This window comes from Phragmites australis, chromosome 12, assembly GCF_958298935.1.
Source record: "Phragmites australis chromosome 12, lpPhrAust1.1, whole genome shotgun sequence".
Lineage (NCBI taxonomy): Eukaryota > Viridiplantae > Streptophyta > Magnoliopsida > Poales > Poaceae > Phragmites > Phragmites australis.
This window is the reverse complement of record NC_084932.1, coordinates 18,414,036-18,437,875: the sequence shown is the minus strand read 5'-3', so window position 1 is coordinate 18,437,875 and position 23,840 is coordinate 18,414,036. Positions and strand designations below refer to the sequence as shown.

Genomic DNA, 23,840 nt, shown 5'->3' with positions numbered 1-23,840 from the left:
GATAATTTATCTTTTGTTGTTTTCTATTTTTGACTAACCATGATAAGAGAAGCATCGGATGCACAGGAGTGTGTTTTGAGGGAAGAACTCAAAATGGTGTTGATTGATCATTGACAAGCTATTACTGATGACTTCAATAAGAAGCTTGCAGAGACAAACACTATATTGCAACGACTTAATGATAGTATTGCCATGCTTAATACACGCTTTGATCGAGTGGTTAATCAGCCACCATACCATAGGCGTGTGGATCCTCATGGCGCAGACCATAAGCAAGAGGAGTCCATCGCAAATGATCAAATTTTGAGGCAAGAACAAGACGCCTTCAAAGGACAACAACGGGACCGATTAAACTGCTATCAAGATATAAGAGGTAATAATTTTCTGCAACATAACCTACGTGTTAATAATGATCCATTTGCTAAGGTTAAGTTTACCATACCATCCTTTGCGGGTGCTTATGATGCTAAAAAGTATTTTGATTGGGAGATGACGGTTGAACAGAAGTTTAATGCTCATTTAGTTCCTGAAGTGCATAGAGTTAGGCAAGCTATTAGTGAATTTAAAGATTTTGTAATTATCTAGTGGAATAGAGTATGCATCCATGGATTAGCGCCTACCACATGGAATGGTTTAAAGGTTGTTGTGCGTAACAGATTTGTTCCACCCTCTTTTAAACGTGATTTGTGTAAGAAATTGCACCGCTTAAACCAAGGTGATAAATCCGTAGAAGAATATTATCAGGGGCTACAAATTAGCATATTGCATTGTGATATTATTGAGGATGAAAAGGCTGCAATTGCATGCTTTTATGGAGGGTTAAGGCGTGAAATTCAGAACATAGTTGATTACAAAGAATACAATAGTGTTCCTAGATTGTTCCAACTTGCATGTTTGACAGAAAAAATAATTGCATGGACAACAACAGAGACCAAGGAGCAATTTTGGAAGCACGACCACTTCAAAATCAACACCGGGACAATCAAAATAGCCCCACATTCAGCTACATGGTCTGCTGCTCCCTTCTCGGGTAGGGCGTGTTCAACAATACCTTCAACACCATCACACACTCCCGAGGTAAGCAAATTCGTAAGTGTGCAGGGTCCAGCCAAGAACGCTTCTTCGGTTGTTTCTAAAGGCCGATCGACCAGGATTGTATGTCACCGATGCAAGGGAATGGGTCATGCCATGAAAGATTGCCCAAGTCAGTGAGTGTAAGACCCCCGTTACCAGGATCTCCTATGCCACCTGTATCAGTCCCTGGATTACGTAGTTGATATAGACAATATAATAGTTGTGGTATAACAGTCAAACTTTGTATGTAGATAGTAAGATACTAGGTACAAAAGGCTTACAAACCACACCGAATATTACAAGCCTAGCCTAGCGGCCATCAAAACACACCACGGAAGCAAAAGCCCAAGCAACAAGCAGCGATGGTGCGAACACGACTTCAGAGACCATTCTTCATCCCCGGCTTCACCTGCGGTGAAGTCGGCATCGGGATCTTCATCTAAATGACATCAAGAGTGAGTACAGAAGGTACTCAACAAGCCCTATACTACTTCAAGGTGTTGATAAATACATAAATGGTTTATTCAAGGATAAGCTTTATAGTTTAGATTTAAGCGTAAAGTAGTTTATGCAGATTATCAATTGTATCAACTATGATCGACTTCAAAATATTTTAAGTAGTTCAAAAATCCGCAACGAGCTATATCTGGGGTTTCCCGATCCTGGGAGGGGCTATACCTCACTCCTCAGTCCCTTTTATCACATCTGATGCACCTCTAGTATCACACAGCTTCTGGTGGAGTGAGCCAGGAACCTCATCACACGGACACCTAGTCCACACACTCACTCATCAAGATTCACTCACCCGGAGTCTATTCAAGCGTGACCATGCCTTCGCACGTCCATGACCATGGACACAGCTATTTGAATAGATTTACACTCTGCAGAGGTTGTACAACTTTACCCACGCGATATGCTCAGCCTCCAACCGTAGCTAGTGGAGGAGCGAATCATACCGAGACTCTCTCAACACCTTTCCTGCTAGGCTTTTTGACGAGACACGCTAAGTCCCAGAGCTGCATGTTCCGAAGGCCAACATCCCTTTTTAAGCCTAACCCAGTCCCTGAAACGTCCAAACAGCGGGACAGATGGACCCTTGGCTGCTCGTTGCTCTTAGCCTTCTGGTATGATACCCAACTTAGTCTAATGAAAGAAAAGTTAAGTCCTGCCCATACAGGATGCATGGTTGCACGGGGGTGGCAAAGCATGACGACGCAAGACTCAGTCCTTAAGAGGCTGGGCTAGGCATCTTTATGGGTAATGAATACCATCATGTAACTCGAGCCCCCAAGAGCATCCTTCCTGGAGGACAACTCTACCTGCCCGTGCCAAAATAGTTTTCACCCATTTTTACGCATCACCCTCCATATCCCACACGACATCAAGGATTTCACAACCATCACGAATTCACAACTATCAAGAATTTATGGTATATGAGTTGTCATTGATAACAGTAAATCTTATCTCTGAGGAAAGGTGTTTTAAAAGCGACATCTCTGAGGAGACGTATTCAATCCTAAGCATGCTAGATATCATGGCGTCGTCCAACGTTAATATAGATAACGACAGGTAATCCTAGGGTAATATGTATTCTGGATGATAATATTCAAGACATGACATGTGTTTGATAGGATTAACTAATACAAGTAGTTTTGTAAAAGCGTAATACATAGCATATGCGATAATAAGTCCAGTTTTAGTTGATCATGTATATTATTGAAAAATATAGGTTCAATATGATCAAGGAGATAAGACATGCCTTCTCTGGAATTTTTTTCAATGTCTTGATTGTAATCAAGATCCTCCTCGCTCCTGATGCTTCCTGCGCAGCACTCGCAGAACTCTGGTTGCACTGGAATTATGACTATGATCAATAATGGTGATACTAAAGAAAAATCAATTAACACCAAATGGAAATCCAAATGATCCCTAATGGATACCATAACGTGACAGATGAGTAGATCTCAATTTTAGATGAATTTCAGCGAAAAAATCGCTAAAATCGGAGCCAGAACGGAGAAGTTATGGCTCCTGGAAGATTTAATCAGAATTTAAATCGGGAAATTAAGAAATAACACTGTTCATAGGTGGGGTCCACTAAACAGTAAACTCGCCCCACATTAAGAGTGTGGGTTTGGGCCAAATGGGCTTGGATGGGCCAGATCTGGGCCTCGATGGGCCGGATCCGGGCCTAAATGGGTCTAGGCCAGGCTTGGTATACACAGTATTGGGCTGCACAGTGCTAGCCCACTCGAGTCTTGGGCTGGTGGTTACTGGGCCAAGGAAGCTGGGCCGGCCCCTGGGGCACGGCCTGTTAGCAATTGGGCCGGTCAGGCCAGCCAGCTGGCCATTGGGCCGAGCTAGGCCGAGCTATGGCCCATTGGCCGGTCTGCGCGAGCACACGGGCACGTCGGCGTAGTGCAAGCGGCGGAGGGGAGGGGAAGGAACGGCCGGCGGCAAGAAATTCACAGCGTCGCGCACGGGGAAGCTCACCGCCGTTGGGATTCTGACGTGGTTTTGTGACAGGGAGTTGACACGGGCTTGTTCGCGGTACGATGGATGCGGTGGGGAGCACATCGACAGTGGCCGGCAACGAGAGTGCTACCAGATGACAGTCGAAGAGGAGCAACGGTGTGGCCAGAACTTGGTAGCAACTCCCCTACACGGGGAAGGGCCAACCTGCACTAAAGAGAGGCCTAGTGCCTCCTGTCATCACGGCACGATGGCTGGGTCATAGTACAGGGCAGAAACACGCTGGCAGCGAGCGCAACTACAGCGACGGAAATCCAAAACACGGTGGCGCATGGTAATAAGCTAAGAAGGAGCCCGGGGAATGCCTACATGCCATCTAGGTGGGCGTAAGAGGGAACTGGGAGGCTCACCAAGCGCAGGAACGATGACGGGCGAGACGGCAGACTGCGATTTGTCAAAGAGGCGGTGACAACGCTGCTCAGCTACTAGCTCGGGCGAGCTCCCATTGGGCTTCTGGCAATTGGACAGCGGCACAAGGATGACGGCAAGGTCTTGAAGCTCCTCGGCAGCACGTGATCGGCGGATTGATGATGGTGAGGTCGCGGCGGCGGTAATGGCAATGGCGGGAGCGCAGTGGCGAAGCAAAATGGGAAGAAGGATGAGAGAAGGGCTGGCTACGCTATTTATATATGGGTGAGGGAGCACGGGGAGGCGATGTGCGTGCTGGCGTCACGAGGACATTGGCGACGAGGTGGCGATCGGCGCCCACCTTTTTCTCTGGGGTATGGGCTACCTACGCCAACCAAGCATGGCCGGGGGTTGTGGAAGTCGAGCGTGCAGGGCATGGGAGGAGAGAGGATGCGCGCACGAGAGAGAAGAGAGAGAGAGAGAGAGAGAGAGAGAGAGCGGAGAACGGGGAACCGGTCGGGAGATCTTTTTTTTCCCGGAGGGGAGTGGCGACCAGCGCGGCGTGAGCATGAGGTGGAGGAGGGAGAAGGGAGAAGACAGCGCGAGCGTACGCATGGGCTGGCCAGCGCGGGTGCGCGTGGGCCGGGCGCAGCGTGCGGGAGGGAGGAAAGAAAAGAGCTAGGCCGAAAGAGAGAAGAAGGAGAATTCGTCCCGAGAAGAGGAAAAAGAATTAATTGGGATAAGAATAAAGTTTAAATTCAAATTGAGGTATTTGAATTTGGATTTGATTTTGAATTTAGATCAACTTCATTTAGAATATCTGATCTTTGGATCTCGAGACTTTTTTGAAGATCATTTGAATCCAAGAATTTGAATTTGAATTGGATTTGAGCTGAGAAGAATCTAAGAGTAGGTTTTGAAATTGAGAGAGATCCCATTTCAAACCACCACAAAAAGAACCATAAGAATCTCAACCAAAGCATAAGAACCAACCTAATGCAGAGATTACTTTGGAATTGACTCTAGTGCTATCTGGAACACTTATTCAACTTAACACATCTAATGTACATGAAGGTATATATATACATCTACATACTTATCTTCTTAACCTTAGTTATATTAATAAACCCTAAATTTTTTTAATTTGGAGCTAAACTTGCAACTAAATAACCATGTTCAACTCAAGATGTTACAAACCTACCCCACTTAAACGGAATCTCGACCTCGAGATTCGGAAAGCTTGTCGAAGAGATTTGGAAATTCCTTCTTCAGATCCTCTTCGCGCTCCCATGTAGCTTCTGCTTCTGTGTGATTACTCCATTGTACTCGGCAGAACCTCACTGTGGTTCTTCTGGTTTGATGAGTTGCCACATCCAAGACTCGGATGGGTCTTTCCCTGTACTGAAGATCCTGCTGTAGATCCATAACTTCCAAGGGAACTTGTTCCTCAGGAACTCTCAGACACTTCTTTAATTGTGAAATATGGAACACATTGTGTACATCGGACATCTCTTCCAGACGAGCTAACCTATACGCCACTGCTCCAATTCTTTCTCGTATTTCATAAGGCCCCACATATCTCGGTGCTAGCTTTCCATGAACTTGAAACCTTCGAGTGCCTTTGATTGGGGATACCTTGAGGTAAACGTAGTCTCCTACTTCAAATGTCAAATCTCTCCTTCGGTTATTTGCATAATCTTTATGTATACTTTGAGCTGCTCTCAAGTTCTCTCTTATCTTGGCAACTTGATCTTATGCGTTTCTAATCAATGCAGGCTCGAAGAGCGTACTTTCTCCTACTTCTGACCATAGCAGAGGTGTTTTGCATTTCCTTCCATACAGAGCCTCAAAGGGGGACATCTTCAGACTGGCTTGATAACTGTTATTGTAGGATAATTCTGTAAATGATAGGCTTTTCTCTCAGTCTTTCCCATAGGTTATCACACAGGCTCTCAAAAGATCTTCCAAGACCTGGTTTACTCTTTCAGTTTGACCATTTGTTTGTGGGTGGTAAGCAGAACTAAAATCTAGTCTAGTCCCCAAAGCGGTATGTAGATTTTTCCAAAACCTTGATGTGAACTGGGGTCCTCGGTCAGAGACAATCTTGCTAGGTATTCCATGCAACCTCAAAATATTGTTAATATACAAATCTGCCAATTTGTCCCCTCTATAAGTTGTCTTGACCAGTATGAAGTGAGCCACTTTAGTCAGACGATCCACTATAACCCAAGTGGAGTCATTACCCTTCTAAGTTCTGGGTAACCTGACTATAAAATCCATACCAATTTCGTCTCACTTACAATTTGGGACTTGCAGTGGCTGCAGTAATCCTGTTGGTCTTTGGTGCTCTACTTTGACCCTCTGACTGGTGTCACATCAAGCGACAAACCCTGCTATGTCAACTTTCATTCTTGTCCACCAGTATTTAACCCTCAAATCTGTGAACAATATTAGTACATCCAGGATGAATGGAGTAGGTAGAGTTGTGGGCTTCATCCATGATTAACTCCCTAAGGTTTTCTCAATTCGGTACACATAACCGATCCTTGTACCATACCATCCCCTGCTGATCCACTCTGAATCCAGGTGCTTTATCTAATCCGATATTCTTTTTGACTTCTAGAATATCTTCATCTTCTGACTGGGCCTCACGGATTTTATCTTCTAGCGTTGGATGTACCACTAGAGTGTGAATTTGTCCTTGTTCTATGTGCAGATTCAGATGTTGCATCTCTGTAAGAAGTTTTGACATTAACTCCCGCATTGGTAGATCATTGTAGTAAACTTTCCTACTCAGGCCGTCAGCCACCACATTAGCCTTTCCCGGGTGATATTGGATACTCAGGTTGTAATCCTTTATCAATTCTAGCCATTTTAATTGCCTTAGGTTCAAGTCTGACTGGGTGAAGATATACTTTAAGCTCTTGTGATCCGTATAGATCTCACATTTATTTCCAAGAAGGTAGTGTCTCCATATTTTAAGTGCATGCACAACCGCTGCTAATTCCAGGTCATGAGTTGAGTAATTCTCTTCATGTGGCTTCAGCTGCCTGGAGGCATAAGCCACAACTTTGCCCTCTTGCATCAGCACACAGCCTAAACCCTGGCGTTAGGCATCACAATATACTACAAAGTCATTCTGGATATCTGGCAATTTCAATATTGGGTTTGTAGTCAGTCTTTTCTTGAGTTCTTGAAACTCTCTTCATAGGCTTCATCTCATTCAAACTTGGCGTCTTTCTGGAGAAGCTTGGTCGTTGGCTTGGCTATCTTTGAAAAACCCTCAATAAACTTACGGTAATAGCCTACCAATCCAACGAAGTTTCTAATTTCTGAGACATTAAGTGGTTGAATCCAGTCGACCACCGCTTCAACTTTGGAAGGGTCCACTGAAACTCCTTCTGCTGTCAGCACATGACCAAGAAATGCCTCTTCTTGAAGCCAAAACTCACATTTGTTGAACTTAGCGTAGAGCTGATGTGCTCTTAGCCTTTCCACAACCACCCTCAGATGTTGTCTTTGCTCTTCGGCACTCCTTGAGTAGATGAGAATATCATCGATAAACACTACCACAAATCAGTCCAGTTCCTCCACGAACACCTTGTTCATCAGATTCATAAAGTAGGCCGAGCCATTTGTCAATCCAAATAACATGACTGTAAACTCATACAATCCATACCTTGTCACAAAGGTGGTCTTCTGGATGTCACTTTTTCTAATTTTTAATTGGTAGTATCCAGATCTCAAATCTATCTTAGAGAAGTACTTGGCTCCTCATAATTGATCGAACAGATCATCAATCCGGGGTAGTGGGTATTTGTTCTTGATGGTCATCTCATTCAAGGAGCGGTAATAAACACACATCCTCTGACTCCCATCTTTCTTCTCTACAAACAGAACTGGAGATCCCCAAGGTAAAGAACTAGGTCTGATGAAACCACTTGCTTGTAATTCTCTGATCTGCTCCTTCAATAACTCCAGTTCATGGAATGCCATCCTATAAGGTATCTTGGCAATTGGGGCGGTCCTGGGTAAGAGATCAATAACGAACTCTATATCACAGTCCAGTGGCATACCAGGTAACTCCTCTGAGAACACATCTGGGTATTCACATATCACAGGCACATCCTTTATTGACTGGGTAGACAAGTTGCATACCATCGGGTCAGTCTTGGGTCCTTTGGGCTCAAACTCTACCTTGATTCCTTTATGATTGACCAAGGTAACTCTTCTACTGGCACAGGCTATATTGCCTTCGTGCTTGGTTAACCAATCCATTCCCTGGATGACATCTATTCCATTTGAATTCAGAAACTAGGTTTGCTAGGAACTCTATCCTACTTAAATGGAGTTTAACCCGGGGGAATCCTAGATGACACATGATATTTCTCACAGGAGATCGAACCAGCTTTGGATTCTTAAGTATTACAGTAGGTAACTTATGCAGTCAGCAAACTTTGAAGAAACAAACGAATGCGAAGCTCCAGAATCGAATAAAATTGTTGCAAGGGTGGAGTTGACAGAGAACTCACCGAGTACAACTTCTGGTGCTTCCTAGGCTTCCTGAGTGTCAATGTGATTGACACGACCTCGTCCATAATTCTGTGATTGTCCTGCTGATCGATTTCCTCCTCGTCCTGCCCCTGCTACTGGGGCTGATCGAGCTGGTACATTGTTCCGATTAGCATTGGGGCACTTCTTCATGTAGTGCCATGGCTGATGGCAAATGAAATATGTCTTCTGTGTAGCTACTGGAGTCTAAGCGCTGCTCTGCTGAGACTGTCCTGGGTTGGATTTGCGATGAGTAGATACTATTGTGCGGGATGTGAATCCTAGAGTGGGGTATTGCATGGTTGACTGCTGCGGATACTGAATTTTCTGCCTTCGGTTCGAATTGGTCCCCTGGGACCTACTCCCTTGCGGCTTCCGGTTAGCGAACATTCTTTTCCTTTCCACCCCTATGGGTGCACGAGACTCTTCTAGTAGGAGGGTCTTGTTTATCATTGAAATCGGGGTAGATAATAGGCACAAGCTGAACATACAAGCTGCGTTGCAGTCCCTTCTTGAAGCGATCCTGCTTCTTCTTATCTGTTGATACCTCTTCTGGTGCGTAGCGGGAAAGGCGGATGAACTTCCAAATGTACTAGTTCACTGTCATTGACCCTTGCTTTAGGTCACAAAACTCATCAGCCTTCGTCTCCATGATCCCTGTCGGGACATGGTATTTCCTAAACTCCTCGTAGAATTCTTCCCAAGTGATGGCATCGGCATTCACTAATGCTTCGCAGAAGTTCTCCCACCATTCTGCTGCTGACCTGGTGAGTTGGTGGGCGGCAAGATTAACCCTATCTCGACCCTCACAGTTGATGACATGGAGCTTCCTAGTGATTGCCCGGAGCCAATCATCAGCCTCCAAGGGGTTGTCGGTTCTATCAAAGGTTAGGAGCCTGATCCACATAAATTCTGCCATCTTGTTCTGAGGTCCATAACCTTTGTGTTGATTCCTGCTTGAGTTATGGCCTCAAGTAGACGGGTTTGATTGGTCATTACTGCCACTAAATCATTCTCTGGTGGTGGGGGCAGTGGGGTTCTTTGACTGCTGCGGTGGCTCTGATGGACTTCATGACTGGGCTAAGAGTCAGCACCCCTGTCTCTTCTTCTACCTTGGTCCTCATAGTGCCTTCCTCGGGACCCTATCGTACTTCCTGCTTGAGACCACATCCCGCGGGCTCCATTGATAGGTACGATCTGACGTTGTTGACGGTGGCGAGGAGACTGTCTAGACGATTCCATCTGTTCTCTGAATATAAGAGAGAAAGCAAGAGCTAAGATACAACTATAAAAAAATGAGGGCAAACAATATAGGAGCAAGGACAATCCTTGCCAATCACACAAACAAGATTCAGACAAGAAGCAACACCATACAAGAGTACAAACAACATGTATTAAACAAACCTAGGACTATCTCCACTAGGTCGCTAGTACAAAATTTTTTGATCTACTACATCAAAAGCATGCTCGTAGAGCATCATGCTACCAGGCTATCTACAACAAAAGCTACAAAATGATCTACTCCTAATGCCGTCTAGCCATGACACGTCGTCCTCAGGTGTCTTCAGTGAACCTATCAACCGTGTTGCCAACAACTGACTCAGCAGGTGAGAAAGTCCCTGCTGGTGTCGGGGCAGAAGTGGGGTCGAAGGTCCTGTTGAAGCTATCGTCGTTGCGGTCACTAAAGAACTCACGCTTGCTAGGGTCCTCTTCCTCCTCAGAGTCCTCCATGGGTATCACCATATCTCCGTCCTGGATCGGCTCGGTAGGCACCAAACCCCTAGTGGATGTGGGAACTGGCGAGGGTTCAATCCGGCCATACGCTATAGCTGCTGCTATATGTGCTGGGTCCTACTTGCGAGGATGCTGAAGGTGCTCTTTCTAGCCGTCGTCCTAGTTCAGGAGCCACTCATGGCATGCTGTCGGTTGAGATCCCTGTGATGAGCTCTCACCGCCCTCTGCCATCCTTCTAGGTTCCTTCCCGCGGTGTCCTCTACAGATGCTGCCTAGACTCTGGTCTAATCTAGCATCACACGGAGAGCTCTCTCACATGTCTCAAACTCCTCTGCCCTATAGCGAGCATCCTGGAATAGCTGGTAGGTCTCATTGTGCATGTGCTCCAAGGCATAGAGGTACTGTGCTGTGACGGATACGGTGGCGTCGTCCTCCTCCTCCTCTTGTCCTGCATCCTCCATGGCAGTTAGGCGTGCACACCAAGCAGCTATCTGGCCAGTGGTAGCTGGAAAGTGCCTCATGGGAGTGTGTGCAACCTCTCTGACACACCTCCTGCATAGGTGCTAAAGTGCCTCGCAGGCCACCAACTGGTACGTGTCAGGGTACCATACTCTAGTGGTGCTGACGTGCCATGGTCGCCAGCTGGGGTGCCTCGAACAATCGAAGATCTACAGAAAAACCTGGTACTTCTGGGATCCATTGTCATCGTACTCACGCCTAGTGTACTCTGGGCGTCGGGTGTACCCCAGACGGTAACAAGCTTCCCACAACAACTTGGAAAAGCCCTTCACTCGTTGACATCGTACTATGTTCCAATCCTCATTTTTCATCTACCGGGAAAAGGGAACAACTTAGAACCAGCATATCAAGTTTTCAAAGGTAACAAGATGGGAGTTAAGTACAAAAGAGTTTTTCTTCTTTTTTTTTGTAACATAGTTTTTGGAAATAAAATGACACGAGCTAGTCTATCCTAAGGTTACGTCCTACAACCAAGCATAGCTCTGATACTACTTCTGTAAGACCCCCGTTATCGGGATCTCCTGTGCCACCTGTATCAGTGCCTGGATTACGTAGCTGATACGCACAGTATCACAGTTGTGGTATCACAGTCAAACTTCGTATGTAGATAGTAAGGTTCTAAGTACAAAAGGCTTACAAACCAAACCGAATATTACAAGCCTGGCCTAGCGGCCATCAAAACACACCACGGAAGCAAAAGCCCAAGCCACAACCAGCAAGGGTGCGAACGCAACTTCAGAGACAATTCTTCATTCCCGGCTTCACCTGCGGCGAAGTCAGCATCGGGATCTTCATCTGAATGACAGTAAGAGTGAGTACGGAAGGTACTCAGCAAGTCATATACTACTTTAAGGTGTTGATAGATGCATAAAGGGTTTATTCAAGGATAAGCTTTACAGTTTAGATTTAAGCGTAATGCAGTTTATGCAGATTGCCAATTGTATCAACTATGATCGACTTCAAAATATTTTAAGTAGTTTAAAAATCCGCAACGAGCTGTATCTGGGGTTTCTCGGTCCTGGGAGGGGCTATACCTCACTCTGTAGTCCCTTTTATCACATCTGGTGTACCTCTAGTACCACACAGCTCCTACTGGAGTGAGCTAGGAACCTCATCACACGAACACCTAGTCCACACACTCACTCATTAAGACTCACACACCCAGAGTCTATTCAAGCGTAACCATGCCTTCGCACGTCTATGACCGTGGACATGGCTATTCGAATAGATTTACACTCTACAGAGGTTGTACAGCTTTACCCACGCGATATGCTCAGCCTCCAGCTATAGCTAGCGGAGGAGCAAATCATACTGAGACTCTCCTAACACCTTTCCCGCCGAGCTTTTCTACGAGACACACCAAGTCCTAGAGTTGCATGTTCCGAAGGCTAGCATCCCTTTTTAAGCCTAACCCAGTCCCTGAAACCTCCAAACAGCGGGACAGCTGGACCCTTGGCTGCTCGTTGCTCTCAGCCTTCTGGTATGACGCCCAACTCAGTCAAATGAAAGAAAAGTCAAGTCCTGCCCATACAGGATGTATGGTTGCACGGGAGTGGCTAAGCATGACAGCACAAGACTCGACCCTTAAGAGGCCGGGCTAGGCATCTTCATGGGCAATGAATACCATCATGTAACTCGAGCCCACAAGAGCATCCTTCCTAGAGGACCACTCTACTTGCCCACACCAAAACAGCTTTCACCTATTTTTACGCATCACCCTCCATATCCCACACGATGTCAAGGATTTCACAACCATCACGGAATTCACAACCATCAATGATTCATGGTATATGAGTTGCCATTAATAACAGTAGATCTTATCACCGAGGAGAGGTGTTTTAAAAGCGACATCTCTGAGGAGACGTATTCAATCCTAAACATGCTAGATATCATGGCGTCGTCCGACGTTAATATAGATTACGACAGGTAATCCTAGGGTGATATGTATTCTGGATGATAATATTCAAGACATGGCATGTGTTTGATAGGATTAACTATTACAAGTAGTTTTGTAAAGGCGTAATACATAGCACATACGATAATAAGTCCGGTTTTAGTTGATCATGTATATTATTTGAAAACATATGTTCAATATGATCAAGGAGATAGGACTTGCCTTTTCTGGAATTTTCTTCAAAGTCTTGATTGTAATCAGGATCCTACTCACTCCTGATGCTTACTGCACAGGACTCGCAGAACTCTGGTTGCCCTGAAATCGCGACTACAATCAATAACGATGGTGCTGAAGAAGAATCAATTAACACCAAACAGAAGCCAAATGATCCCTAACGGATACCATAATGTGACAGATGAGCAGATCTTAATTTTAAATGAATTTCGGTGGAAAAATCGCCAAAATCGGAGCCAAAACAGAGAAGTTATGGCTCCTGGAAGATTTAATCAAAATTTAAATCAAAAAATTAAGAAATGGTATTGTTCATAGGTGGGGCCCACGGGTGGGGCCCAATGAATAGTAACCTAGCCCCACATGAACAGTATGGATTTGGGCCGGATCTGGGCCTAAATGGGCTTGGGCCGGGCTGGGTATACACAGTACTGGGCCGCATAGTGCTAGCCCACTCGGGTCTTAGGCTGGTGGTTACTGGGCTAAGGAAGCTGGGCTGGAGCTGGGCTGGCCCATGAGGCATGACCTGTTAGCGGTTGGGCCAGCCACTGGGCCGAGCCAGGTCGAGCTACGACCCATTTGAGGAAGGATAGGTTTCCAGAACTAAGAAAGTCAAAATTGATGTCTAGAGCTGATGGACCATCTAAGATAATTGAGAAAATCAATGATAATGCATACAAATTGGACCCACCTGTAAATTTTGGGGTTAGTCTCACATTTAACATTTTAGATATGAAGCCCTACTTGGGAGAAGAAGAAGAGCTTGAGTCAAGGACGACTCCAATTCAAGAGGGAGAGGATGATGAGCCCATGGCTCCTTCGGATACGATCAATACAGCCAATAATCCTCAAATCATATAAGGTCTAATTACAAGAGCACGTGCACGACAATTAAACCACCAGGTGAACTCGTTTCTCTCTATTCATGCTTCCTTGGATGGATTCCTAATAAATTCTTATGACGTTTTATTGCTTAGGAACTGGGAGAAGCACCACAAACTTATCCGGATGTCACCCCTTAAAAGCCAAGTCTACTCGGAGTCGATGCTGAGCTCTAGTCGTAGTCGTAGTCGTAGTCGTAGTCGTAGTCGTGGTCGAGTCGCATGATAGTACGTCAGTAAAACGGGCATAACTCTCTCATATGAAGTCCATTTTAGGCAATCTTAGATATTCTAGAAAGCTTACGATGAGCCCTTTTCAATGGATATAAGCTCGACCAAATATTATTTATAGTTTAGTCAGAGTTAAAGAAATAAGGTGTTGCGCCACCGTTTTGGACCCTATTGGGTGTTGTAATTGTGTTGGGGTCGAAGTCCAGGTTGTGCATGCCACTTTCCACGGCTGCACAACTCTAGGTCGGCCTCTCACGTCCCCCCTATATATACACAGTGGCCGTAATAGTTTAGGCTCCGATTTTGCTTAGATTACTTTGTTTTATACAGTTTTGCCGCTTGTTCGGTTTGTAGAACCCCAACTCAAGTACTTAGTTGGTAATTAGAAATATTCAGATTGCATATACCTATTCTTGATTGTATTCTCAATTCGCTTGCAAGAAAAGCCTTCTTGGCGAGGTCAACCACGTCTTGGTACGGTTGATAACCACGGAGTAATGGTGTCGTGGTTGCGATGGTTCTTGATCTGTTCTGTTCGGAGCCTTTAGATCATCAACGTCAAAAACTCCACCAATCGACTTATCATATTACCTTTCGGAAGATCGGGCAAAGGCGTATCAAAAACCCTCACACCAGACTATCCGGTGAGTGTAAGCTTCCTGCACCGAGACAACGATACAAACTCCAATTCTTTTCCACTTTGGTTAGACAAAATCAACATTGTAGTATATAAAAGCCACACAAACGTCAATCACTCATCACACAAGATAAATCAAGGCATATCTCAAGTTGGTTTCTCAATCTTCCCTTTGATGAGTGCATTGACAACATCACAAAGAACAAAGAAAGGTTTGAAGATCGCACAAGAAGCTCATCCAAGTGACCCAAAAACTCGAGAAAGAGCAAGAATATGTCACTTGGCATAAGAAGATTGCAAAGGCTTGAAGAAAAAAAAGGAAGACTAGCAAAAAAGAAAAATATGCTCTCCCAATGCTCCCCTTGATTAATGCACAAGTTACATTTTCTCCACCTTTGAGAATATTACATTTAATTTTGAAAGGAATTGGTCGCAAATGATTTATCCATAACCACTTTCCACTAGGCTCCACCGATCGAGCCCATCCATCCAATGCAAATGCCTACCGCCGCTGCCCGAACCTCTCCCTCCTTGCCGACCACTGCGCCACCCCTTCCACGCTGGCCCACGTCCACGTAGCGATGCTCGTCTCCGACTGCCTCGCCGACGACGCATTCGCGGCCTCCCACCTCCTGGCCGCCTACGCCGCGCTCTTCCCTGACCCCGCCACCGCCGCGCTCACGCTCGCGCTCCTCTCCTCCCTTCCCTACGCGCCCAACTCCTTCATGCTCAACACCACCCTCCGCGCGCTCGCCTCCTCCCCCGATCCGACCGCTGCCTTCTCCTTCTTCTCCTGCCTCCGCGCCACTAGCAACCTCGCAGCGCCCGGTAGGCACACCTTCCCCTTCCTCCTCAAGGCCTCCACGTGCCTCGCTACATCGCTCCCCATCTCTGAGCAGCTCCACACGCTCGCTGTCAGGCACGGGGTCCACCTCGACCCCTACGTCGCCAACGGCCTCATGCGGGCCTACACCATAGCGGGCCGCCTTCGCGCCGTGTGCAGTGTGTTCGATGAGGTACCCGAGAGGAACACGGTCGTGTACACCACAATGGTCTCCGCGTACGCACAGAACGGGAGGCATGAGGACGCCATCGGGGCATTCGACGAGATAATCCACGAGGGGTACGAGCCCAGCGGCGCCGCACTGGCGTCTGTGCTGTCGGCGTGCGCGCGGTCGGCGTCGGGCGGGTTGGAGATGGGGCGGCGGGTGCACGACATCATGGAGGCGCGGGGCATGACGGCGCCAGTGGGGGTTCATCCTCGGCACAGCGTTGGTCGACATGTACGTCAAGAACGATGAGATCACGGAGGCAGTGGCGGTGTTCGAGGGGATGTCGGAGTGTCGCCACTTGGAACGCGCTGATCTCAGGGCTGGCGCACCATGGGCACGGTGAGGGTGCGCTGGACATGTTTCGGCAAATGCAGCAGGTGCGTGGCGCCGAACGCGACCACGTTTGTGGGGGCGCTGACGGCGTGCTGCCACGTGGGGCTTCTGGATGAGGCCCGCCGGCTCTTCAGGTGCACGGAGAAGGAGTTCGGGATTGCGCCGGGCATCCTGCACTACGGTTGCATGGTCAATCTCCTCGACCGGGCCGGGCTCTGGTGGAGACCGAGGAGATGATATGGGAAATGACGTGCAAGGCGGACACCGTTATCTTGGGAGCACTGCTGACGGCCTGCAAGAACCATGGGATGTCGAGATCGCAGAGCGGGCGGTGGTGGAGATGCTGAAACTGGATCCCAGCAACCATGGCGTGTACGTGGTACTGTCAAACATGTATGCGGAAGCTGGGAGGTGGCAGGACCTGGACACATTGAGGAAGGTGATGAAGGGGGCGCAGCTGTCGAAGATCCCCGGAGCAAGCGCAGTCAGTGGCGAGGCCAGCCCTCGCCGGAGCAACCAGAGCCGTCGCAACCACTAGCGAAGGTGACACTCCCCAGACACGATGAATCAGACGGGAGGGGAGATTGGATGGATCAAATGGATCTTGAGGACCAAGCTGGACGCGGAGCGTAGCAAAGAACAAATTCTGCTCCTGAAATTTGTCGATATGAATTTCACCAACATTGGGGCCAGATGCTGGCGAAATTCAGTATGGTAATGCACCAAGGAGTTGTTTACAGGTGCCCAAACTCAGCATGGCGCCAGTAAGCCATCGCCATACATAGTTGCTAAAAAATTCCTCCCAGAAATCAACAAAGGGAGATGCTATACAGTTGAACCATGACCTCAGTTATGTTCTCCCGCACATTTGGTATTTTTGTCACTAGCAAAGCAGGCTGTATGATGGCATGTCTTCGATCCGCATCACGTCGTCCAGCATAAGCTCCCTCTCCAGCTGGGCTCGGGTTGACTTCAGTACCTCCTTGGAGCCGCATTACAAACATGAGACCAATCAAGAAATGCAGTTTGAGTCCAAACAAAGGATGAGGTGTGCATAGGCAAGAACTTACATTGAAGTCCATGTAAGAGGCATTCTTCTCCAGCCACTGCTTGTCCATCACAACAAATGCGATGCAGTAGAGAAGATCAAATGCCCACTCATCCTCTAGGACAAGTAAATGAAGAGCAATTTGTTGGATACTTATGGTAGCTTCGGATAAGTTACCACCAAAAATAAAAATGGCTCTGTTACTGCAGCAGTCCTACCTGAGAGCATTTGGACGAAAATGGCTCGCACAAATGTTCTTGGCTTAGCTGCAGTCAATAACATATTGTCAGGGAAATTACATTTTATAGGCATAACCAGATGAGTCTGGGTCAGTGCTTACTTGACTGGAGATCAAGCATCTGCATGATCATGAATGTAATATTTACACCGGCAACTGCAAATGGGTACTCCCATGTGGCTCTGTTACCACATTGTTTCTTTAGCAGTCTCTGAAATGAGGCCTGCATAAATAAAATATTAAGATGGTTACTCATCAGCAAGAAAGCACTTTCAAAAAATGGAAGGCAATTGCTATATATTGCTTACAGAGAATGTCTTAGCAAAGAATAGAAGATTCTCCAGAGATATGAATCCTGCGCCTCTGTAACATGCAGTGCAATATCACTCAATTTGGCACTAACACTATATGTATTTCTGAAGGTAATCTGACAAATTTTAGTTTGGGCTAGTTATTGTGTACCTAAAGTCAGTTGATGGGTCTCTTCCTTGCCAACCCATGTCCTTCCACTGTTCAGATATCAACCCTTGAAGTTCTTGATCAGGATACGTCGCATTCCAAAGAGCTTTCAGGGCTTCCTATCATCATAAGTATTGCTACTCATCAGGATTCAGAAGACAGAGGAGAGAGTAGAACAAGCAGAAACGTAACTGTCCAGGTGCAGAAGCTGCTGCCAAACTCAGTACTCAGCAGTAAACATTCTGCATGTGATGCCATCAATTGAAACAAGTTCGGTACTTATTTTTATTTATGCATGGTTGCATGGTTTCATACGACATAAGTATGCTGCTAAATACATAGAATGACTTCTATCTAAATATCATCAAAATGCAAGACTACATCAAAACAAACTTCTAATGATTTGAGTCATTAGAAGTAACATTGGTCTTAAGTCTTCAAGCTGAAAAATTATGCATAGAAACTTGAAGTATCAAGGTGAGTGGTTGTCCAGGAAAGCACATTATATCCACACTGCAGAACTGTTAGTTATCATGGTAAGCGTGATAATTCATTCTGACCTGTTCTGTTTAATATTCATCGGTTGCGTTAAAGGATAAGATATAAAATTCCCAGCTCCGAAGAAAGACAAACTAAATAGAGCAATTGTTTTCTGCAATTCAGTCTTTCCCACATCAGATTGGCAGGCGCAAGTGCAGAGCTAATCAGTTGTGCGAATCATTTACCATACTCAGGGCACAAATTTCACCTGGTGATCTCGTCTAGACGGATCAAAATAAACCTTCGTGCGATGCTTTAATCTCTGAAGTCTTTCTTCCTGCAAAACACCAGCAATTGAAACAGAATAACGATTGGTTTCAGTCTCATTCAGCAACCTACCTATTAAACTCGTCAACTTGACTATGTTGCCCCAATACGCAATTCGGATACAACCATATGAATACAGTGACACGGGAATAGGGGATTTCTCAAAATTACTTGGTGCATACAAAGGCAAATTCTTTGGATAAAGTTCTGAGCTGGACTATTTAGTGTGCTATGTCTATCCTGCAGAGTTTGATTGCACGTTCAAATCGCACAGGACCACGTAATACTCGTTGCATACGAAGATAGGATAGTAATAGCTTAAAGCAAATGCTTTTGGAAGTCCTTTTGGGTGGTCACTTCAATTATTTGTGGTCTTTTTCACCCCACAAAGCAGGCCTAAGTACTGATTAACGTGGCTAGTGAATCGAAATCTACAAATAGAAAAGGTTGCTGAGAGCTCGGTAACCTTTACCTGCACTGGTGTGAGGTTCATGCATATTCTTTCATATGCACCTTTTCGCTTGATGCATACACAAGAGAGGCCTCTCCCTATCCATCTTGGTGATCCACATGACACTTCATCTGCACAAGAACAAGAACATTCCATTACATGATCAGAGAACACCAATTGAAATAGCATAATCACATATTTTTCGTAGTAGTTGATGCAAAACCATCAGCATACACGTCACAAACTTGAAATGATCATGTGGATATTGAAGTGAAATAAAACAAAAACGTGAGCTGAGACAATGGGAGGATATCTGAACTGGCAATTTTAGCCCACAGTGCTAGCTGCCCCAGCATCCCAGAGCCAACAATTCTTCAGGGTCCTCAATACTATTGACACACACAAAGACAATGTGGTTCTACGCTATCTTAAATACTAGCTTATGATGCTTATTATAAGCAAATGGATCTATCATGATAGGATAAGACAAAACAAGTACTTTTGTAGCCTACCAAACTGATACCACCCCTCACATGAGGTTACATGACAACGTTCTGGATTTGAGATAGTACAGTTTCTCACTAAACACTCTGATTGCCCAACAAATCTGTCAAGGGATCTATCAAGGCTCAGATTTCCTACCAAATCAGCTGCCTCCGACCGATGAGAGACGTGTGAGCCCAACCAAAACCAAGCCCAGAAGCTAAAGCAACTGTTGGCTTGCCCTGTTGCTAAGCTGATGGTCCAGAGTTTGTTCTAATTGCACACTCAAAGTTGGTTTTTGTGATCTAGTCTTATGTATCTTTGAGCCACAAGAACAGCGGAAAAGGAGCCAGAATTTGGTATCGAAATGAGCATGGAAATGGAAAGGAGGACAACAGATGAACGTGGCAACTCTAAAGTTCCTGGAGCACAATTGAAGATGTTGATAGAATATTATCTGACCATGTCATATACAGACATTATGTAAATAGGCAATTATTTGGTTAGAATAAGCTCATTGTACAGCCGTATTATACATATTTGGTTGGGCTGAGGCTTTTCCAAAAGCTGATTATAGAAAATCAGTTTTTAAATTGGCTTTTGATGCAGATAAAATATATAATATGTGTAATAACAACAACTTTTCTTCTTAGAAACCATTTTTAAAAATGTACTGTTTGGTTTAGCTTATTGCTTCTGAGTAGCAAAATCCAGCAGAAGTTGAACCAAACATGACCTAAAATTGTCGCTTAAAAACTACAAATATTGCTGGATGGATTGGTATAAGAAATTACTAACAGAAAAATGAGGCAAAATACAGGCAGGATTCAGACATTGCAACACTGAACTTCTCTATGTGATCAGCTGTCTGTCTTTGTTTCTCAAACAGGGGAAACTTGGCAATAACCAAAAAAATCAGCGCTGCATCAACGCATTGTCAAATCTTACCGAATAAAATTCTAGGAACGCAGGCCATATTAAAACTACAACAATCTTGCGAAAAAGAAAATCACGATGTGGTGGCTATAGACATATTAGTCATACTAGATGCTTTCGACATTGGAAAAAAGAGAAAGGACAAGAACTATGATTAGTTCCTCGATATTATCCCGCTTTTCCTTTTGAGACAACAAAAAGTGACAACAAGTACAGAATGGATAGCCACCTGCAAAAGTTACATGACAACACCATCAGACACAGCAAATGACACCACAACAATCCTCAAAGTGGGTGGTGAATTAAGCAAGATTTAGAACCGGAGTAAAATGATCTCCAAAAGCAGATGAAAATCACTGGGAAGTGTAAACTCATTTGGAGCAGAGGAAAATATTTCCTACTTGAAGAACACCAAGAGAAGTGGTAACAAACAAAGATTCCATAAATGCAGAAAACTGCCAAAAAAAATGCTAAAACGGAAGAACAAGAAACTGCAACTGCAAGCACATCAAACCATCACACATTGTGAACAATAAATAAGGAAGAAAAAAAAGAAAGAAGAAAGAACTTGGAAGGGGAGGAAGCTCACCAGGAGATCCAGCCAGCGAGGAGCCGCCGCCGCCGCCGTGGGCGCACCGCGGCAGCGACGTCATGACGGCCATACAGCTGCCGTGGGGGTGGTGGAGGTTGTCTCTCTCCCCCGCCGGCGCCGGCGCCGTGGCCGCCTCCATTCTCCTCCCTCTCGCTACCAACAGCTTCTTGCTATCGCGCGCTAGATCGCAGAACGTCGTCGCCGACCACCACCTCCTCCGCTGTTCTTCTCCTCCTCGCGGCGCTGAACAAGATGGGGGAGTGCGTAAGAATATCGAAGAAGCAAGGAGCGTACAAGATGGGGGAGGCAGGCCACGGACACGAGCGGCGGCGGTCGTCGCGTGACTGGGTTGTCTGGGTGCCTGTGTGGCGCGGCGCGGCGCTGCTCCGGGGAGGAGCACCGAGCACGTTGCCTTGCGGCTTGTCGCCACCCCACGGTGGCACAAGGACTCCAATTTAAATACCAAAGAATTCTTTATTTTCACTTTTTTTTATTTATATCTAGGGATCTGTTTCTCTCTGACAGTGTCTCTCTCTAACTTATCCCAGACAAGTCACAATATTAGAGATTTGTTCTATTTATTTTAATGCTTGACACTGGGGCGGGTTCCCCTGGGTTATCCTGGTGGTTTGGATAATGGAGTTTGAAGTGGCATTGGGATTGTCCTCCCATTTCTAATATGGAAACAATTTGATCAAATTCCTTCGGATTGGCATGGAATTAGTTCACTTTTCCTCCCAGTCCAAAGGAACCGTTTCATCTTTCTTCCATTTTTGTGTTTAGATGAGAACTTGATACCATAATTTTGCTATGTGGCGGCCAGATGTCTTGAGTTACTAATCCAATATAAGGGTTAGTTGTTGTGGCATAATTTACATGAAAGAGGAAATAGCATATGGCTTGATACAAGATTTTTTGGCCATAATTTCTATAAAATAATCGCTTGCTCTTGTGTTAACAAAATAGTTGAATTTCTGACCTTGGGGTTTTCTTGGAGGTCTGTGCGCAGCCACCTTCATCTTCAACTTTGCAATGCTTTGATGATCTTTTAGGTTGGGGTTTAACTAGGTTAGGGCTTGGAGGGTGGCCGTTGTGGCGGCAAACTAGTGGTGAGAGGTGGCAATGATGAAGGATGATGGTACCGTAGGCAGCAAACCAAAGGAGGGTGATGGCGGTGAAGGTCACTAGGGGCAAGCCTCATCAAGAATTAGGTGGTAGCAGAATTAGGGCCAAGGCGACAATGGAGGCAGTGGTTCGTCAGAGGAGGCATAATGCAATGGCGATGGTGGAGATAGTGTTACAATACATGAGTAGGTGTGAGATGATTCCTATGGAACTTGTAGCAACAAGGGAGGCGTTTGTTGGGCTGCCCAGTGTCGGTCACGTGATGCTTTTTTAGTGGATTTGGCTATTTACGGGAAAAATTGGCATATCTTGAACAAATTTTGTAACACATGTCCATATCAGCTGAGTCATGCAATGCTCCATTATGCCACCAAAATCGAGCTCACGACCTAAGCTAGAGGATCAGTAGCTCTACAAAGGAGAGGCTAGAAGCATAGAGAGAAAGAGAGAGATTGAAAAAAAATAAATTGAAACTTATGTCCTTCCTATTCTTCTCCCGCCCTAAGGATTCTGGGTGATTCCATTTCACATCACAATATTCCTCGCCGGCGACCATAGGATTCTATCTAGAAATCTATAGTCAATCATGTCCTGACAATCGCCTCACGTCATAGGAGGGAGAATTAAGTAGTGGTTAACCTAGATGAGGAAGGAGGGTGGCAGTGGAAGCAGTCTGAGAGGTGGTGGTGTGGCAGAGGAGGCATGAGACGACAACTGTGGTGGAGATGGTGGTAGAACAAAGGAGTGACGGGGAAAGCTGTAGCTAGTGAGAAAGGTGCACACAAGCTAGTGATGGCGAGGAATGCCTTGACAAAAAATGCCCCAACCATCCATGCGTCGTCCGTCTCCTTTCCTCGATCCCCTCCACCTTTGTCGCATTGCTCACTCCTCGTGACCCTACCGCCTCCCTGTAGGCTCACCATCGTTGTTGCTGCTCCTTGTGCCAGACCACCATGCGAGGGCGACCCAAGCCATCCACATCATGTTAGCCACATCACCATCCATGTTTCCTTCACTGGCCCCGACACCCGCACTTGCCACTCGCCACTAATCCTTAGCACTTGTGACTGTGTTGTCGACCCACGATTGTCCTCCTAGCTCCTGCGCCTAACATGCCGCCATCCGCGCTCTGCCGCACCACACACTACCAGCTGCTGGCACTCAATGCTATCACACCGATCCAACCCATAGGGTGGGCCCCGCTAGCTACCACCGATAGAAATCTGGTGAGGCAGGTAGAACCCTAACTACCCCTAAATGATCGGCCAAATGATCCACAACCCTAGACTATCTAATAAATAACCGAATCAAAGCCCAACTCGAAAATGAAATGGGTCGAGACAAGCTCGACCTTCGACCTTATTGGGCTAAGCAACCCAACTACAGGTCTAATAACTAGATCTGACAAACAGATGTTAAACCTGAAAAAGGAACGGGCCTTCGAAATCATTGGACCAAATCCCCTAATTTGGCCTGCCCAACACTTTTGCGAATTAAATCCCCTATTATTTATTATTTCATGGATAATTTCAGGGTGTTCAGAGTTTTGTGCATTAGTCCCCAAAGTCCTAGCTATTTGCACACCAACTTTCCGATTACATAGGTTTTGTGTTTAAGCTCTCGGAGTTTATGGTAATCACACATTCCTTTTCATCTATGATAAATTTTCATGTGCATCCTAGAC

General features: G+C 45.8%; 1 protein-coding gene and 1 pseudogene across 2 annotated transcripts; one reads left to right on the top strand and one right to left on the bottom strand.

Moving 5' to 3' along the window:
* The first annotated feature begins 10,870 nt into the window (after positions 1-10,870).
* LOC133886365 (pentatricopeptide repeat-containing protein At5g56310-like) lies at positions 10,871-16,555 on the top strand (annotated as a pseudogene).
* Positions 16,556-16,647: 92 nt separating this feature from the next.
* LOC133887391 (uncharacterized) lies at positions 16,648-21,458 on the bottom strand. Of its 2 annotated transcripts, none has more exons than XM_062327328.1 (10): positions 21,351-21,458; positions 21,029-21,274; positions 19,042-19,151; positions 18,511-18,579; positions 17,766-17,881; positions 17,612-17,666; positions 17,406-17,526; positions 17,284-17,331; positions 17,088-17,182; positions 16,648-16,999 (listed from the first exon to the last, which is right to left on the bottom strand). In XM_062327328.1, the coding sequence occupies exons 2-10, from the start codon at positions 21,168-21,170 to the stop codon at positions 16,901-16,903; spliced, it is 855 nt and encodes a 284-aa protein (XP_062183312.1). In that variant the 5' UTR covers positions 21,171-21,274; positions 21,351-21,458; the 3' UTR covers positions 16,648-16,900. The 2 variants fall into 2 exon arrangements, with proteins under 2 accessions (XP_062183312.1, XP_062183313.1); XM_062327329.1 differs by lacking the exon at positions 21,351-21,458 and adding an exon at positions 19,340-20,668 and having other exon boundaries at positions 21,029-21,157.
* Positions 21,459-23,840: the final 2,382 nt, after the last annotated feature.

Bases quoted from the DNA above. Each gene is read 5' to 3' on its own strand.
- LOC133887391 (XM_062327328.1), bottom strand. From the start codon at position 21,170: ATGGAGGCGGCCACGGCGCCGGCGCCGGCGGGGGAGAGAGACAACCTC. The intron at 18,580-19,041 runs GTAAAGGTTACC...GGTGTTTTGCAG, and splicing joins TGAACCTCACACCAGTGCAG to GAAGAAAGACTTCAGAGATT. The intron at 17,882-18,510 runs GTGAAATTTGTG...TTATGATGATAG, and splicing joins CGTCTAGACGAGATCACCAG to GAAGCCCTGAAAGCTCTTTG.